The 18,064-nt window shown below is 38.2% G+C and overlaps 1 protein-coding gene and 1 long non-coding RNA gene across 3 annotated transcripts in view; both read right to left on the reverse strand.

Moving 5' to 3' along the window:
- Nucleotides 1–18,064, reverse strand: part of LOC134792184 (uncharacterized) — a 596,557-nt gene that overhangs the window by 323,099 nt on the left and 255,394 nt on the right. The window lies entirely within an intron of this gene.
- The window catches only part of LOC134792174 (leucine-rich melanocyte differentiation-associated protein-like), a 50,728-nt gene that overhangs the window by 804 nt on the left and 31,860 nt on the right, over nt 1–18,064 (reverse strand). For both annotated transcript variants that reach the window (XM_063763413.1, XM_063763414.1), the window contains exons 4-5: nt 4,108–4,247; nt 44–246 (exon numbers count right to left, since the gene is read on the reverse strand). In XM_063763413.1, coding sequence (XP_063619483.1) covers nt 44–246; nt 4,108–4,247 — 343 coding nt within the window. The remainder of the gene's footprint in view (nt 1–43; nt 247–4,107; nt 4,248–18,064) is intronic.

Raw genomic sequence — 18,064 nt, forward strand, 5'->3', positions numbered from 1 at the left:
TAAGCGGCTAGAATATGTATAATATAATCTTTTAGGTAGGTACCTCTGTGTTTGCCCAACGCGCTAAAGTCCACCGGCAGGGGTCGCACCCTCCCCGCGGCGCGGGGCCTGGTGTCCTCGGGCTCGGGCAGCGGGCGCCGCACGCGCGTGAACGAGCCCCGCGTATCCGCCTGCGCGCGCTCACTTGAGCTTACGCGCCGAGAATCCAGGAAGCGTAGGTTGGTCAGCTTGTATATTACGAAGTATCTGTGGGAGATGAGATTGAGGGAATTTTAAAGCACAACTTACTTGCATGTGTACAGTCAGCGTCATATAGTAAGTATTAAAATAGGTCGGTACACCATATTATTTGTATGGCGTACCGAACTATTTGAATACTTTGGATGCTACCTACTATACGACGCTGACTGTACCTATTTATAGGCTATAGCTTACCGTAACTCAGGCGGGTCATTATGGTTATAGGTACTAACTAGTACATGTACAATTATAAATACCTACAACTAACTGGCAGTAACTAAATTGTTGGTGGTGGAGTAGTTACGTGCTTATTAGAAATATTATTTAACATAACAGAAATTTTACAATAATAAATATGAAATAAGGAATTTAACCTATGTCTAAAGCGTATTCACTGTTTCAAAGTTGCTTCGCTGATATATGTAGGTACTACACATTAATTACACATGACATGGTGTATTATAACTTAATCCCTTAATCCTTCACTGCTCATGATGATGTGATGTAGCGGCAAAGTGTTAACAATTTTCATTATTAAGCGGAAAATACCAGTTAGGTAGGTACGCCACAGGAGTTACAAAACATTTTTCTATCGTATGTTAGGGCTCCCTTTAGTCTCTGGATGAAGATTTAGAATAAGACAATGATAAAAACTCCTAAGGGATTGTGTGTGCGTGACCTAATATCGTACCTATATAAAGTATCGTGTTTATTGGCAAAATCCTCCGTATCTAGAGTAGGTAGGTACCTACCTTTAGACATGACCGGCGAAGCGGGTAATAAACGTTCCAGTGTCAGTTGCAGGTGAATGCCTCCGTCCTTCGTGAATAATGCTCTAAACGTTAATTTCTCCTTAACTATTTTAGTTTTACCAGTAAAACTGTTTTAATACTTTTGATCAGTTTACTGTAATACTAATCGACATAGGTATAGACTTATGACAAATTTTGTCGATATAATTTGATACTCGATACTCGATTCATTAGATATTTCGACAGATAATATTAAACAGAGCTAGGAAAACTACAGATAGAGTCTGCGGAAAAAGAAGAGTCATGGAACGTAAGGGAGCCCATGCATTCTACGACTCTCTTTCCGCATCAAACTCTATCCATCTGAGCAAATTATTAATTAACCATCACAGTTGAAACGACAGAAACCGAATACTTATCTACTACCTGCCTAAGTAGATGATTGTAATTTAAATAAGTGCTATTTGAAATATGCTCTCAATCTCTTTTCATCACGTACGTTATATTTCTTTGAGATGCTTATTTATCACTTTAGACTATATCCTCACTGTAACTTTTATGGGAAGTGCCAAGAAAGTGCACGCTGACTGCAGGTCCACTGCACAGTTTCCATAAATGTTACAGATGTCGTGCGTCATTATTTTCCATCGTATTTTCACGGAAACGTACGAACGTGTCTTGCTACTTCAATCAGTCTCGGTACTCTCGGTACGAAAAGTACTGAGGTTGACTGAAGTAGCATCCAAACTAATCCAGTAACTTTGTCGAATTTTGTAACCTGGCTCTTTTGCTTCAAATCCGGTAGTTCTGATTTTATGTAGACTTATTTATGAAGTTGGTCCAATGAATAATCCAAGTTTGTGACCTCGAGTGCCGAACGCAACTTTGTCAAAAATCGAAAAACCCGCGAAAATTTCGGTTTCTTTTAGATTTGGGCGATTATAACCCTAAAAGACTAATTTTTGATAGTACCTTTTCAGGGCGTTTTTAAAGTGGACTAAATTGGCTACAGTACGACACTAGAATTGTCTCTGTACATCTAATAGTTTCCGAGATAAAGCCTTTCAAAGTTTATAATTTTTTTCGAACTTGTATTCGTAGGCTTAGGCTAAGTAAGTGCAGTGAGTATGCACTTTTGTCTCAGGCAATGCCGCTTGGCACAATTGTTTCTAAGGTCAAACAAAGCTGAGCCGGTAGCCACGAGATCGTACTGTGCCTACCCCCCAAAAAGGGGGGGAAATGGCCGGCTCCCCAGGTGCAATCTATGCTATACCTATTTCTTCCTGCTCTTAGCAACTAGGGCAAGTTATATATCATTTTCATATAATTTAAGGACGAGCACATTATATTCATACTTTTAAAACGCCAAGTTGTGTTTTTTTTAACCTTTGACTTTGGCCATAATTACTTTTCTATGGAAATCGTCACTCAATCCGCTACATATTATTCCAAAAAAATGTATGACTGCCTGGTTTGAAGTGATACTTTATAGAATAAGGAATCCCTAAATTATATGAAAATGATATATAACTTGCCCTAGTTGCTAAGAGCAGGAAGAAATATAGCATAGATTGGACCTGGTGATCCGACCCTTGCCCCTCCCTTTTTGGGGGGTAGGCACGGTACGATCTCGAGCTACCTGGCCAAATCAGCTTTGTTTGACCTTAGGGACAATCGTGCCAAGCTCCATCGCCTGAGACAAAAGTGCATACTCACTGCAAAGTAGTTACCCTACGAATACAATTTCAAAAAATTATAAATTTTGAAAGGTTTTATTTCGGAATCTACAGAGACAATTCTAGTCTCGTATTGCAGTAAATTTAGTCCACTTTAAAAACGTCCTGAGAAGGTACTATCAAAAACTAGTCCTTAAGGGTTATAATCGCCCAAATCTTAAAAATCTCCGATAATTTCGCGGTTTCTTCGATTTTTGTCAAAGTTGCGTTCGGAGCTCGAGGTCTCAAACTTGGATTATTCATTGGGCCAACATCATAAACACGTCTGCAAAAAATCAGAACTACCGGATTTAACGCAAACGCTAAATGTATAAAATTTAGGAGAGCGTGCAGGCTTTATGATGAAAAGTTTCAAAATGTAGATATTTTTCATGAAACACTATCTAATTTCAAACGATTATCTTTACAATATATTCAACAGGCATTATAATTGTTTTTACATCTACATAACTTTCAAGTTTTCTGGCACTGTTTATTAATACACCGTTTAAGTATGTTTGATTTATATAGATAATTCATAATTCTTATGTACTTTCATATTTTAATGTTTAGGTTTATATAATTCAATTAAGGAAACTGTAAGTCTACAATATTACTAAATGCAATTGTATCTAATGTAGCAATACGAGACTGTTTGTTTCTAAAAAAAAACTGTATTAAAATACGAACGTTTCCGAGAAAATACGCTGGATACAATTAGGCACTACATCTGTATCTTGTTAGTTGTATCTAAAGGCCAATGTACAGAAGTAGATATTCAGGTAATTGACGAGGGTAGAACCCTTTAATCGCACCTCTCTATTTGCAGAGATAAACCTGTCACGTGTCCAGTGCTGTGTTTAGATTGGTATCGATGCGTTGGGAACAATTTCGAATTTCCTGTTAAACCCGGCAATAATTTTGCGCTCTAGCGTGTTAGTTTGGGATAGTGACATTCGAGTGAATTACAACGTGGGATTTAATAAACTCATAGGCACATGTCGATATTAATAAAAGTTACAGATGTATACTTGGTCAAGCAGATCTTGTCAGTAGAAAAAGGCGGCAAATTTGAAAAATGTAGGTGCGAAGAGATATCATCCCATAGAAAATTTGAATTTCGCGCCTTTTTTTACTGACAAGATTGGCTTGACCAGCTATAGTTAATAAATTTTAAAATTGGCTGTTGTCGATTCGAATACTGTTTATAGGTGAATATAATTTATTTTTAGTATAAGGTGGCCAGTTATGAAATAGTGGCCATTGATTGATGATTAATACTTACAATAAATTGTGTAGAAACATTTTCCATGAAGTTGAATTGTCGCCATAAAAAAAAGTTAAAACTTTATGCGTTTCCATGGTATGAAAGTTCTTATAGTTTAATCAAAAAGGCTTACCTGTATCTTTGATAATCGGATTCATCTTTATCGAGGTCCGAAAGTTGGTTGGGACAGGCCTTGTTGCTAAGGAGGCTTAGATACGATAAGGACGGGAAGCATTCACTGATTTTATTCACGAATCCGTCCAGGTCCGTAATCTGAAAAATATTGGTTGTGAATTGTGATATAAATTTAGGTATAGATATATGTTTAGGAATAAGGATTATTTATTGCCATGACGGTTAGTTAGGTCTTAGAATAGGTGCGTTGTGGTCGTAGGTATAAGAATAGCTCATGTGATCCTAATGGCTCCTCTACACGATGGCCCAGCGCTGCGCCAGCGCTTGGCCAGCGAGATGACCTTGTGGTGGTTGGAACGCAACACGATGGCGACATTCAGTTGTGATCTTACCGGTTTCCAAGATGGACGTGGAAGCATTAGCCGTTGCAGCAAATTTATCTATACGCCACGTACCATTATTTTCATCAAGTAATTAAAAAAAAAAATGGCGTAGAAGCTGCAAGAGTTTTTTGATGATACCTACTTCCGGAAAAAAATGAATGTTAGATTTTTTTCAAAGAATTAAATTAATTAAATATCTTTTTAAATTTCATGTTACCTTATAACTTCCTTAAATTATTTAAGAGCATATTATGATATTTATTTAATGTTGTTACTAGCTTACCAACATAGCTGTGCAAATTGTACAATGTAGGTACTTACTATCTAGTTAGATATGTATCTAATATTCATTTATAACTATAAGTTATGTATTGTTATATTTATTTATTTAATTTGTAAATGTACTGTCTGCGTAAATTTCCTATTCCTTCATTACTTCCATACTGAGGCCACGTACTCGTCATTTTAATAAAAAAAAACGTAATTTGATGCTGAGCACAAACGTCCGCACTCGACCGCGTTCGAGCACGCACTGTGGATTGGGCTACGTGTAGATGCGTACCGCCACCGTTGGCCCACTACCTTTGATGTGCGGACGAAAAACCGACACCGCGGCCAACCCATCGCCATTCGCCGCGCCATAAGCCAACCGACACCACTACCCTCTCTACACGTTGGCCCAACATATTGGGCCAATATGTTTTGGGCCATCGTGTAGACTGTAGAGGAACCATAAGATACGAGTATATTTGTCATGAGACGAGGAGAATTTTCCGTTTCTTGGGTGGAAATGTTTTTGTAAACAAGGAAATTACGCCTCACGGAATGTTTGATATCTTTTGATGGTTTTATATATGTATGTAATAAATGAAACGATTTTTTACATGTTTGGTTTTGTAAGATTTCAGCACGCAAATTTTTCCTTACTTATTGAATGTAAACGTCTATAGGTATCTTGTGTGTATATGTATCTTTTGACAATTTTTGTGGGATATTAACGCGCACGGTGGTGAAATAATTCTTGTTTGCTGCTATTTGCAAATGTAATGTACGGAAGACCAGCGCTAATGCTGAGTCGGGACCATTTCGTGGCTTTTACCTATATGTTAAGTTGTGTTACGTGTTGTTTTCTTCTTTTAATTCCCCTCGAATAAACGCTCTCTATTCTATTCTAAATAGTGTAATAATGTCATGATGCTCTATAACTTTTAGTGCTCTGTAGTATATAGATAGAGTTCATCAACCTTGTAATTAAACAGTTTCACAAAATTCGGACTATCCGAAACCATCTAACAACCGCAGTTAAATGAAATAAAGCGTTTCACATTTCAGACAACTTTGGTAGTAAGAGACATACTAGGATAATAAGTCGTAAACACTTTTGTATGAGTTTTACGCTATCGGCAGCTCACTGAAGTATTCGACCTGAAACAGGTTAGTGCCGAACATAACGACTTCTGCCTGTTTGTAACTTTGTATCACAGCTATCAGCGTTAAACGATATTACCTACATAGATTTAGATTTAGAATTTAGCAATAACTGGATTAGAACAGGGTCCTTTAACCTTTTAACCGCCGTATATATACATACAAAATCGGCCTCATTTCGCCGCGGTCTGGATATACAGGGTGGCCAGTGGCAGATTTCCGATTTCATAATTTGATAAAAAATAAAACTAAAATATATAAACCAAAACTGTATACTTATATAAAAAGTTGATGAATGCGGATAATTTTTTTTGAAACTCATATTTTCTACCGAGCTTCCATTAAGATTAGCTGACGGTGCATCGCAGTATGGCGCATATAAAAATTTATATGGCAACTTACGCCTAGGAGCCCCATACAGATTTTAATTTATTGTTCTGAATTATTTGGTCCAGAAAAATGACTACGGTCAGCTGACAAATTAAATCCGTAACAGTTTCAGAAGAAAAAATTAAAATCAAAGTCAGGGTCTTGCAGTACTGAATAAAAAGCCGTTTTTAGATACGCCTCAATAGCACGTGCACGCTGCTCTGCTGGCCAGCGATCCATTGTCACTTAATGAATCCGCAACACTCAAGAAACTAAAAAAAACCTCTGCGTCTCCTTGGCACTACGCGTTCGAAAATTATTTGGATTTGAAATCGGAAATTTGCCACTGACCAACCTGTATAAGAGAAAATTTCGTGTAACTTCGTACCGCCGGCGACACGAGCACGATCGATGAGAAATTCTATGGCGGACAAAAGGTTAATACAGCACGCCAATCCGGCCCGCGGTAGGAGCCAAATTCCATGCAATCCGATCCGTGAAAAGGAAGCGAAGGTCCGGCCGTGGCCCTTGGGTCAAAAAATTAGGAGACCCTTGGAAATACAATGATGTACCTCAACCTCAATACATGTTAGCAACTCCATTCACCTGGTATGTATGCACAATCAGCATCAATTGTAGCGGATAAAATAACTCACCAAAAGTATCCGTCAAACTCAATACTCTTCTACATAGAGATACTAGCGACCCGCCCCGGCTTCGCTCGGGTTACACAAAACCTTAACACCGCAAATACTGCATACTAAAAATAAAAACCGCATGAAAATAGTTCAGTAGTTTTTGACTTTATATCGCGAACATACATACAGTATATTAGGGAATGGTAGATACCTTTGACACATAGTCTGTTTCGCTACTTTGATGCCGACTGTATTCAAGTTCCTACCACAAGCCGGTTATCTATGTATGAACCATGCTACATTTTCGTGCATCAAATTAATACTGCGACGAATTCGGTGTACAAACAGCAATACCGCTGTACAAATATGTAAAGTGTATTCGGGTAATTCCGAATGTCGAAAACTGTCGGATGATTCCGAAAAGAGACTTTTATTATGATGGAATTTTGGGTGATTTTCATCTGAATTTCGGAATTATCCGACTTTCGGAATTACCCGAGTAAACCTTAGGTAGATTGGTAGTTCTATTTTCCTGAAAACCATGTATGGAAATTCCAGTTATGTATTTTTCGTCGGGTAGTTGCACAAATCTCTGTTTTGACATTTTGCTGGGACATCATCAGTTAGCCGCGACCACGACCAGTGAAACCTGTGTCGAAATGCCGGTAAATAAAGGTAGGTACTTAATGAAATAAATTCGCGATAGACCCGTCTATAAATGTGAGTTAATATGAATTCCAGTAATTGTATTGGCTTGCAGTAAAGGTGACATACGGATGACGCGGGCGGTGTCGATTTTATTATCCTTGATAAAACGAATTTTGATCGCGGTAGTAATGCGGAAACGGCAGAAAAGCAAATTAAAAATGAACGAACCTTAAAAAAAGACAATAAAATTAATAACCTTAAAAGAGATAGTCACAAAATACAATTACATATAACAAAAAAAAATATATATATATACGCGTCGACTTGAGAACCTCCTCCGTTTTTTTTTTTCGTCGGTTGAAAATTTTAAAATTAATTCATGGTGAACATGCTTATTTATACAATCTCTTTTTGTATACTGACTGTTTTTATTTTTATTAATTACTGTTACAATATTAAGACTAATAAAATAATTCATTTAATCAGTTGAGGATTCATATCCCCGGGATTTAATGAACCTTCTTTGCATAAATATAGAACTTTACCACATTTCGAATTACTGTAGTAGAAATAAATCTAAGTAAATGGTAATTTTTTAGGGTTCCGTACCCAAAGGGTAAAACGGGACCCTATTACTAAGACGCCGCTGTCCGTCCGTCTGTCTGTCACCAGGCTGTATCTCATGAACCATGATAGCTAGACAGTTGAAATTTTCACAGATGATGAATTTCTGTTACCGCTATAACAACAAATACTAAAAAGTACGGAACCTTCGGTGGGCGAGTCCGACTCGCACTTGTCCGGTTTTTTAAGTTTCTTGCGAGTACCTACACAAAAGTATCTCAGCTTTATTACTAGGTGTTCATACTCTTGGGAATAAAATATGACAAGGAGTTTTCCCTATGTATCTACTTATCGAATATTTTAGTGAGTTATAAAACTCGATAACTGCCATAACATAACGCAACATTAAATAACTGCTGATATGGGAGCACTAAAACATACCTATGAAATATTATTTGCAAACTTCAAAAATGGTACAATATTGGAAGCTAAAATAAAAAAAACCGGACAAGTGCGAGTCGGACTCGCCCACCGAGGGTTCCGTACTTTTTAGTATTTGTTGTTATAGCGGCAACAGAAATACATCATCTGTGAAAATTTCAACTGTCTAGCTATCATGGTTCATGAGATACAGCCTGGTGACAGACAGACGGACGGACAGCGGAGTCTTAGTAATACGGTCCCGTTTTTACCCTTTGGGTACGGAACCCTAAAAATTACCTTTTGGTTAACTCACAGAAATAGCGATAACGGATAACGTCTGTTGCTTACCGTTCCTGAATGTTCCATCGCAGCCATCTTGAAAAATACGCAGAACGTCAAATTTTAACGAAATAAATACTACTTTTATCAGGCGAATCAATTTGTTAAAGTAACAATACTTTTAAGAATACCTACTTTTAATTTGAATACGTAAACATACTAAAAATATATAATAAAATATTCATTTGATATGTAACACGATATAGTTAGAAAAACTTTATTTTTATTTTTTTTCATTTACCCCCCAAAAGTGGCCTCCATATTTAAAATTCATTTGTTTACGTTACACATCCGTCTTTGGGTCACAAATTTACATATGTGTGCCAAATTTCAACTTAATTGTTCCAGTAGTTTCGGAGAAAATAGGCTGTGACAGACAGAAAAATGTGTAGCTAGTGGGGCATTTATTTATAAAATAGAAATGTCATTCAGAGTTTCATATTATGAAACTGACATAATGATAATGAAAAATACATAATATTAATGAAAAATAAATAAATATTTTTCATTATTAATTTATTACAATTTATGCAAAAAATTATAAATTCTTTTATTTCGTTTTCTCGAACTGAGACGAGTGTGCCCCCACGCATCCTTGTAGCGCCTAAAACCGTTGTGGTGCCACCCCCGTTATAGGCCTCTGCCCTAGGGCTCGGCAAACCGCGGCTCGCAAACCGTTTAACTATTTAGGTAAGTAGTACTTTGAGGTGCGGATCTTCTTTTTTGCAGAAAAAACATACTGATTCCTTTTGTGATGTTTACTCGTATGTTGTTTGAAAGTAGTAGTAGTAAAATACATTATTGTACAAAAAGAAACATAAAACATGAAAGAACACACATCATTAGTGCGAAGGCGAAAGTTTACCGACTGTTGCCCGAATCCGTTGCCATTCATCTTATATTAAATGCTTCAGCCACTATTTAACTGGGTTTGAAAGCTGGTTTGTTGAAGTGTAGCCAACGTTCCGTAAAACAAAGCACGTTGAAGGGGGGGATTTGAAGTTCTCCGTTCTATATGTTTTGTAATTGTAGAATATACAATTTACTTCAAGCATTCTTAAGCGAAATATTATTTAAGTCAGTCAGTAAAGGGTTGCCATTCAGTAAAGCAATTAATGTAATTTGTGATAGTTTCATTATCTCTAACACAAAATGAGTCTCTCATAATGTAGCAAATATTATTTGAGATAAATTTACTAGTAGCATAAAACAAGCGGCCTTGGGTCTATTTCTCATCTATCGATCGAGAAAATCCACAAATCCTCCAATGCAGAGAATGATAAATTCTAGAAACCTTATTCCATAAAAGTTGTTAAGTTCCTATTAAATAAAAAATGTATCTCCATCTATCCTTCTTCTTCCTCGCGTTATCCCGGCATTTCGCCACGGCTCCAAAAATAACAGATACAGACAGATAACAGATTGTAAATATATAAATACGCAGATTTGTGTGATTGATTTCAGAAGTATGTATATACATAGTTTATAGGTATTCACTTGCATTATTGAAGACAAAATAATTATTTTTTTCTTTTCAGTGTGCTATTGTTTTTGTTGGTCGACTCGTTTCGTGTTAGTGCCGGTTTTTTTATTTCCTTTTAGTTTTTTTTCGGCGGTTATTTTTTTTGTTAAAAAGTTTTTATTTTATAATTTTCTGTGGCTATAATTTATACAAATTATTACATGCTTAATTTTTGATTACTTTTAAAATAGCTACCTACCTTGCTTTAGCTATTAACTGTTATATTAATAAACCTACTTTAACTATTATTTTGTTCTGTAATATAAATAAATTACCCCTATTTTCTCACCCTTAGGGTAGGATTTTTTCCAATTTTTTTATTATTATTACGACTACTCTGTAAAAGGTTATGCGTGGTCATACGTTACAATCGGTGAGTGAAAAAATCAATCATCCCCTATTTTCCTACCCTTAAGGTTGGATTTTTTTTTCCAAATTTATATGGGACCAACTTCGGGGTATACCCTTTCCAATAAAAAAATAATTATCAAAATCGAACATCTCTGTAAAAAGTTATGCGTGGTCATACATAAAAAAAAAAAAAAAAAAAAAATATACGCGTCGACTTGAGAACCTCCTCCGTTTTTTTTTTCGTCGGTTGAAAAGAGCGACACGCTGATAGTTACTGCAATAAATGGAAACTATGTCAAAGTGATACAGTAAAAAATAACTTCACTACGATTTTCAGTAGTCACCTTCTATACTTTATATTAATGCTCCAATGCATATTTTTCCAATCCTCACTGCTTTTTAAATGTCTGTCCTCAGTATTTTTAAATGGAAATTGATACTGAGATCACTTGGTAGTTATTTACTTAATAAGAACAGCAGATAAATTGTGCAGTTTATATCCCAAGACTAGAGGGATGGTTAAAGGTTCACCTTGGGCTGGTAACGATACAACGCAAATTCCAATCCTATCTACTGCTGATATGTGCCTAACTATTCGCTCCGTGCATGACTGTGGCTAAACCTTGTCGGGTATGGGACACATTACTGTGGTAATTGGCGACTGTCAAAATATGAAGATGCTGTTCCCTGAAAATTTTTTTTTTGATATTGTCGTCGCTTGTATTTCCCTTACTACGCACATAGCCAGTACATAAATTATTTTTTAATTAGAATTTAAGTTAGTATAATATAATACTCCCTAAGAAATACCTTCTACACGCTCTATCGCGCGCCATCTAGACATCTCACGTGTACCGTCCGTGATCTTATTTACTGAACACTAGGTACAAAGACTACAAAGTTAAGGTTAGGTTTCAGCCGTTTCAGGAATCTCGAGTTGTCTAGGAATGGAGACGTTTTTGAAACTTAAGTGACATTTAAGGTAAGTAATGAATCTCGGATATTGCATTACTTGTTTAATTAAATCAAGAGACTTCACACAAGACATAATAGCCTGTATATACTTGAGGTATTTATCTTTAATATATATTTCGGAGCATAATGCCGGGATAACGCGAGGAAGAAGAGTATACCTAAATACAAAAATCTTAACCCAAAACCTTGTTTAATATGAAACGCGTGTACCCCGGTTTACAGATCATCAAAGGAAGAACCAAATAATATTAAAAGCGTCTGAGATAAATTAAACAATTGGAAAAACTGGGACCTGATCAAAGGCAAACAGATCGCGATATTAAATCTGTCCTTGTCAGGCTCGTAAAATCATCCAACTCGCTGGGGGTAGTTGGCATTAAAATTTATAACAGCCTGAGCCGTGAAATAAATAAAAGAGGCGGCTTCTTATGAGCTATTTGTTAAAAAGTTGAAAGATTTTTTGATTGACCAGGCTTTTTTCACGGTAAAAGAATTTTATTGTAAATTTAATGTAAAATGAGTCTAGTAATATTTTTTGACATTTGTATTTTTTAATTTGTAATTTTTTGTTAGTTTTATTGACATTTGTATATACCACTATTTTTGACATTGTATATATTAGGGGTCATCCATTAATTACGTCACACGAATTTCAAGGTTTTTTGACCCCTCCCCCCCTCCTTGTCACACTTGGTCACATTTGGCAAACCCCTCCCCCCCTGGTGTGACGTCACATTTTTTCAACGAAATCGGCAAATCGAATTAAGTATTATTAATTTTTTGTCAAAATATTAGTAAATTTATAACCCAAAACTGATTATGAAAAAAACAAACTAATAAAAACGATTATCGTTCCAAAAACTTGTTTTTGAACTGTACAGTAAATAAAATGATTAAAATAAAATTTTGGTTACTGATGAAGTTAAAGTGACGTCACAAATTTTGTGACTCCCCTCTCCCCCTTGTCACAACATGTCACATTTTCTTGACCCCCTCCCTAAACGTGTGATGTAATTAATGGATGACCACTTATGTACTCTGACATTTGTAGATATTCCTTTTTAATTTGTGTGGATTATGTATTTTTAATTTTATTGTGTACCTATTGTATATTTTGACATGTGTTTTTTGACATTAAAGATATTGAATTGAATTGAATTGAACTTCTGAGAAGTGTAATCATAATCATAATCATCATTTATTAATAATATAAAATTACATGTCAAATAGGTACTACAATATGTAGGAAGGTATTATATAATATTATTCTTATTCTATGACATAGGTTTACTTATAAATAGCTCTTTGTGGTCATAGAACGTCTGCTCGAGGAGCCAGTGTTTAAGTTTAGTTTTGAACATTGACGCACTTTTTGCAGTAACAATTTCACGCGGAAGGCAATTGTACACTTTTCGACCCATTACATGACTTAGCTTTTTGGTTTCGCGAGTCTGTGCGACGCGAGTGGCAGCATTCCAGCGCGCGCGCTGCGCATTGCGTACCTACGCGGGGCTTCGTTGATTGGATTGGAGTCTACTTCATCACGTGTATTTATTGCCATTTGCATTATTAGAAGCGAGGGAAGCGTGAGTATTCCCAACGACTTGAACAGAGGCCTCGCGGAGTGACATTGAGGGACGCGAACTATCGCGCGAACGGCGCGCTTTTGGAGCCGGAAGACTCTCTCCCAATCGGCGGCACCGGCCCACAGTTCAACTCCGTACTGCAGGAGAGCGTGGACTGACGCGAAATAGCACGCTCGGACCATTTCAAATGGAAGTACTCGAGCCAGCCGCTTTAACGCAAAGCATGCCGTTGCGAGTTTCTTGCACATTTGGTCTATATGGCCACTCCAGGTGAGGCAGCTGTCTAGCTCAAAGCCAAGAAATTTGGAGTTCATTACTTGGCTGATTACAGTGTCATTCGCAATTACTGACAGCTGCCTAACCTGCCGCCCAGATAGATCAAAGCCGATGTAATGCGTTTTGCTCGTGTTTAGGATAAGTCCGTTAATGTCAAACCAATTAGAGAGTGATGCGGCGATCGAGTTAAGTTTGAGTTCGAGCTCGTCGTATGTAGGGGCGGACACAACAACAGCCACGTCGTCGGCATACATGAAGGTCTCTCCGCCGGTGACCGCCTCTGGCAGGTCGTTCAGAAGTATAGAGAACAGAATATTTGACACCGACGAGCCCTGTGCGACGCCCATACTTGTGGTCGCGGCGTCAGATCGAACTGTACCGCCATCAGAGACCACAACCTGTGTTCTGTTCCGTAGAAGGTCAGATAACAATGTCAGGGCTGATCCTTCGAAGCCGTAGTGACGAAGTTTGCTAGTCAGCACTTTGTGATCCGCAACGTCGAATGCCTTTGATAAGTCGCAGCATAAGACTGCGACTTGGTTCCTGCACTCGCGGGCCTCTGTAACTTGCCGAATCACGGTCCGAGCCAACGCGGTTGTTGAGCGGCCTTTTCGGTAGGCATATTGCCTCTCCGACAGCGCATTTTTGGAAGATAGAAACTCCGTTAATCTGGAACTTAACCCGTACTCAAATATCTTAGCTACCACTGGAATTATTGCTATAGGTCTGTAAGCGTCGATATCCTCTCTCTTTCCTTTCCCTTTGAATAACGGAGAGATTCGGCTTTCTTTAAGTGGGTTCGGAAAGATACCTTCGCACAGACACCTGTTATAAACTATGGCGAGTACGGGTGCTAGTTCCGCGGCAACGGAGTGGACTAAGTTCACAGAGATGTCAAAAATATCTCTAGTTGGTTTTTTAGCTAATCGGGCCGTGATAATGTGAAATACTTCGTCAGGCGTGAAAGGTTTCAGCCTGATGCAGGAGTCGGCGGGCGGGCGCGCGGCGTGCAGCGCGGCGAGCGCGCGCGGTAGGTCAGCAGGCGTCGCGCTACAGGCGGCTGCCGCTCCGGCAAACCGTTTGTTTATAGCATCGGCTGCCGCCTTTTTTGTTTTAAATTTGTTTCCACCTAAGTCGGTAATTACCTCTGTAAAATCTAGTTGATTGATGCAAGTTTTGCCCCTTTCCCTGTTTAATACTCCCCACATACATTTCACGGTGTTCGAATTGTTTTTAATTTTTTTGGTGTAGAACTCGGCTTTTTTTGAGTTAAGGCTGATGTATTTGGTGTTCATACTTGAAATAATTAAATTTAGTTTCTCGTTATTGGGAAAACGTCTTCCTAAGTCAATTAACTGAACGACCTACCGACAGCACTAAGTCATTCATCGTGCCTCTTATTCGCGGATGACCTAAAATTGGCTATGCCAATTAACAGCAATCGAGACTTTTCCCTACTGCAACTTGACATAGACAAAGTTTGTACCTGGGCGCGTGACAATGGCTTATTCCTTAACAATGACAAATGCTCGGTTATCACATACACGCGAGCTCGACTCCCTATAACCCATCCTTACGTCATAGAGGGCAAGCCTTTGAAACGCGTCAATGAAATTAAAGACTTAGGAACATGGTTTGATACTCAGCTCACATTTAATAACCACATTACAATAACCTGTAACGAAGCCCGCAGATGCCTGGGATTCGTCATGCGTCAAGCGAAGCAATTTAATAATAAGCATGCTATGACTGTACTCTATAACGCCTTCGTTCGAAGTAAACTAGAAACAAACGCAGTTATTTGGAGTCCCCATGAAAAACAGTACACGGTTCTAATAGAGAAAGTCCAAAAATCATTCATAAGGTTCCTCTATAAGAAGTTATATGGCTTTTATCCCCTTCTTTATCCCACCCTATTCGTTTTAGGTATGGTAGATTATATATCCTTAGAGTCACGCAGAAATATGTACTTAATAAAATATTTTTTTCAATTAATTCGGGGACAAGTAACAAACCCACCATTATTACTACAAATAAGCCTGCGGGTTCCCCGTCTCTCCGCGAAACAGCTACGGCCCCGTAGCCGTGGTCTCTTTGCTGTACCTCCAGGTCGGACGCGCCTGCTTGCTACGTCCCCTCTTCACCAGGCTTTAACGTTGCTTAACAACATCTTGGACAGCGATAACGACCTAGATATTTTTTTCACGACGGAGTCTAAATTTCTAGGCGCATCAAATCGGTACATCGAATCAATCGTTACCACTAGCTCCATTACCTAATATGCTATAATAAGTATTCGCTGGAAATATTTGACATTGCTTATGTACGACTGACTTAATTTTAATTTTAATTTTAATAAATTGCCCATATTGTGCTGCTTGACTTTACCCGAATTTGTATTTTTATGACTTTGTACTATAATTGTAATTCCTCGATTTATTTATATCCATGACATTTAATTAATTATTGCAATTCCTTGATTTATTTATATACATGACATTTAATTAATTATTGCAATCCCACGGTTTAATTATCCTTCAATGACATTTAATCAATTATTTTACTCCCTTGATCTCTTTTATGTAATAACGTCATACTCCTAATGTAATGTCAGTAATGTGTTATAGATTTAAATCGAATGTAGTTACTTATAATATATTCACTCACTTATTTATTCGAATAATGCATGTTGCTAGCTATTAAGTAATGTAATTCCAATTAGCACGTAAGGTTGAACTGTAAGTGTTAATTGTATGCAACAAATAAACAAATAAACAAATAACTAAACAAATAACTAAACAAATTATTTCAAAGAGTAGGTTTTTGAGGTTTGAAGTTTCGTTTGTCATCCACGATTCTCTTTTTTTATTAAACACGGTTTTAATCGGGAAGCAAATATTAAATTTATTTTTTAGTATATTTATAACTGATGACGTTAGATTTGTGACGGAATTTTTATTTTTGTGTATAACATCGCGCCAGTCCACGCTTTGCAGCGCGGCTCGAAATTCGTTGTAGTTTCTCGTGGAGTAAATCCTAGCGCGGCGGGTGCGAGGCGCGGGCGGGGCGCGCGGGCGCAGCAACTCAGCGCGCACGGCGAGGTGGTCGCTGAGATGAGTGGTGACAGGAGAGGCGCTCAGTACTGAGCGGTCCCCGTTCCAGTACAAGTGATCTAGATTTGTGGACGTAGTACCCGTGACTCTAGTAGGAAAATCCACCACATTCTTGAAGTCGTGGGCCCTAAGTACGTCATATAATTTTCTTAAGTCTGGCTTTACGTTACTCACTGTGTCGTCTATGTTCGTGTCCCCTAAAATAATACACTCCCTATCAAAAATACTTAATTTATCGAGCAGACGTTCTAGGTACCCTAGGAAGTCGTTACCACTAATTTGACAGTTCGATCTATAAATACAGACTATTGTTATATTATAATCTATAAGGTCAATAGCCGATATTTCGCAATATCGTTCTTCAGATAATGCTGTCAGTTCTAGATTTTCGATGGCCCGTATGTTATTGCGTACATAAATACACGATCCACCGTGTTCATAACTAGAGCGACAAAAATTTGAAGCTAGATAATAATCATCGAGATATATGCATTTTAATTTAGCACTACTCAACCAATGCTCGGTCATAGCGAGTACGTCACATTGCAATTCATTCCGCAGTAGTATTTCGAGGCGCTGTGTTTTGTTGTCAAGCGCGCGTATGTTTTGGTTACATATTATTAACTTGTGCGGCGCTTCGGACTCATTAATTTCGCTTGGTGCGGGTGGATTAGCTCTGCCGCGCCGGTGACTCGGAGGTGGTCGGTAGTGCTGCGCCGGAGTGACGTCGTCGAAAGCTCCGCGCGGCGCGGGGGCGGCCTTGAAACCACTCTGTGAATCTTACGCGCGGTGGCCACACAGTAGACGAATTGAATTTTTCTATTAAGAAGGATGCATGCCTATTTGTTTTTATTTGTCTCTTCTCTACAAAGTAGTCGTCGGAGCTCACAGTATCTTTCAGAAAATTTATAATATTTTCCGTAGTCGTCTCTGGTCTGAAGGACCAGGCTTGAATATATCTTAGTTGCTCAATAGCTTTGATATCGTTATGATTTGAGCCCGTGCCTACGATAATATTGTTTCGATTTTTATTCCTGTTTTTTCGAGAGCTAGCTACCTCCCATTTATCAGCGTCTGGAACTTCAGTACTAGTCAACGTGCATCGTACGTCTGACTGATCCGCAGTTTGAGCGGACACACCGGACAGCGCGTTGTTGTTGCTGATCGGCGCAGGCTCGGGGTTGTTCGGGTGCGGGTTCGGCGTTGTTGTAGATGCGGGTTTAGGCTTACTCACAGGTGCGACGGTGACGGGTGCAGTCGTTGGCGGCGGTGGTGCCGGGTGCGATAGAGACTTGCGTGTTGCGTAGGCTTGTGCGTTTATAGGCCAAGAAAGGTGCGCT

This window comes from Cydia splendana, chromosome 7 (genome assembly GCF_910591565.1).
Source record: "Cydia splendana chromosome 7, ilCydSple1.2, whole genome shotgun sequence".
Taxonomy (NCBI): domain Eukaryota; kingdom Metazoa; phylum Arthropoda; class Insecta; order Lepidoptera; family Tortricidae; genus Cydia; species Cydia splendana.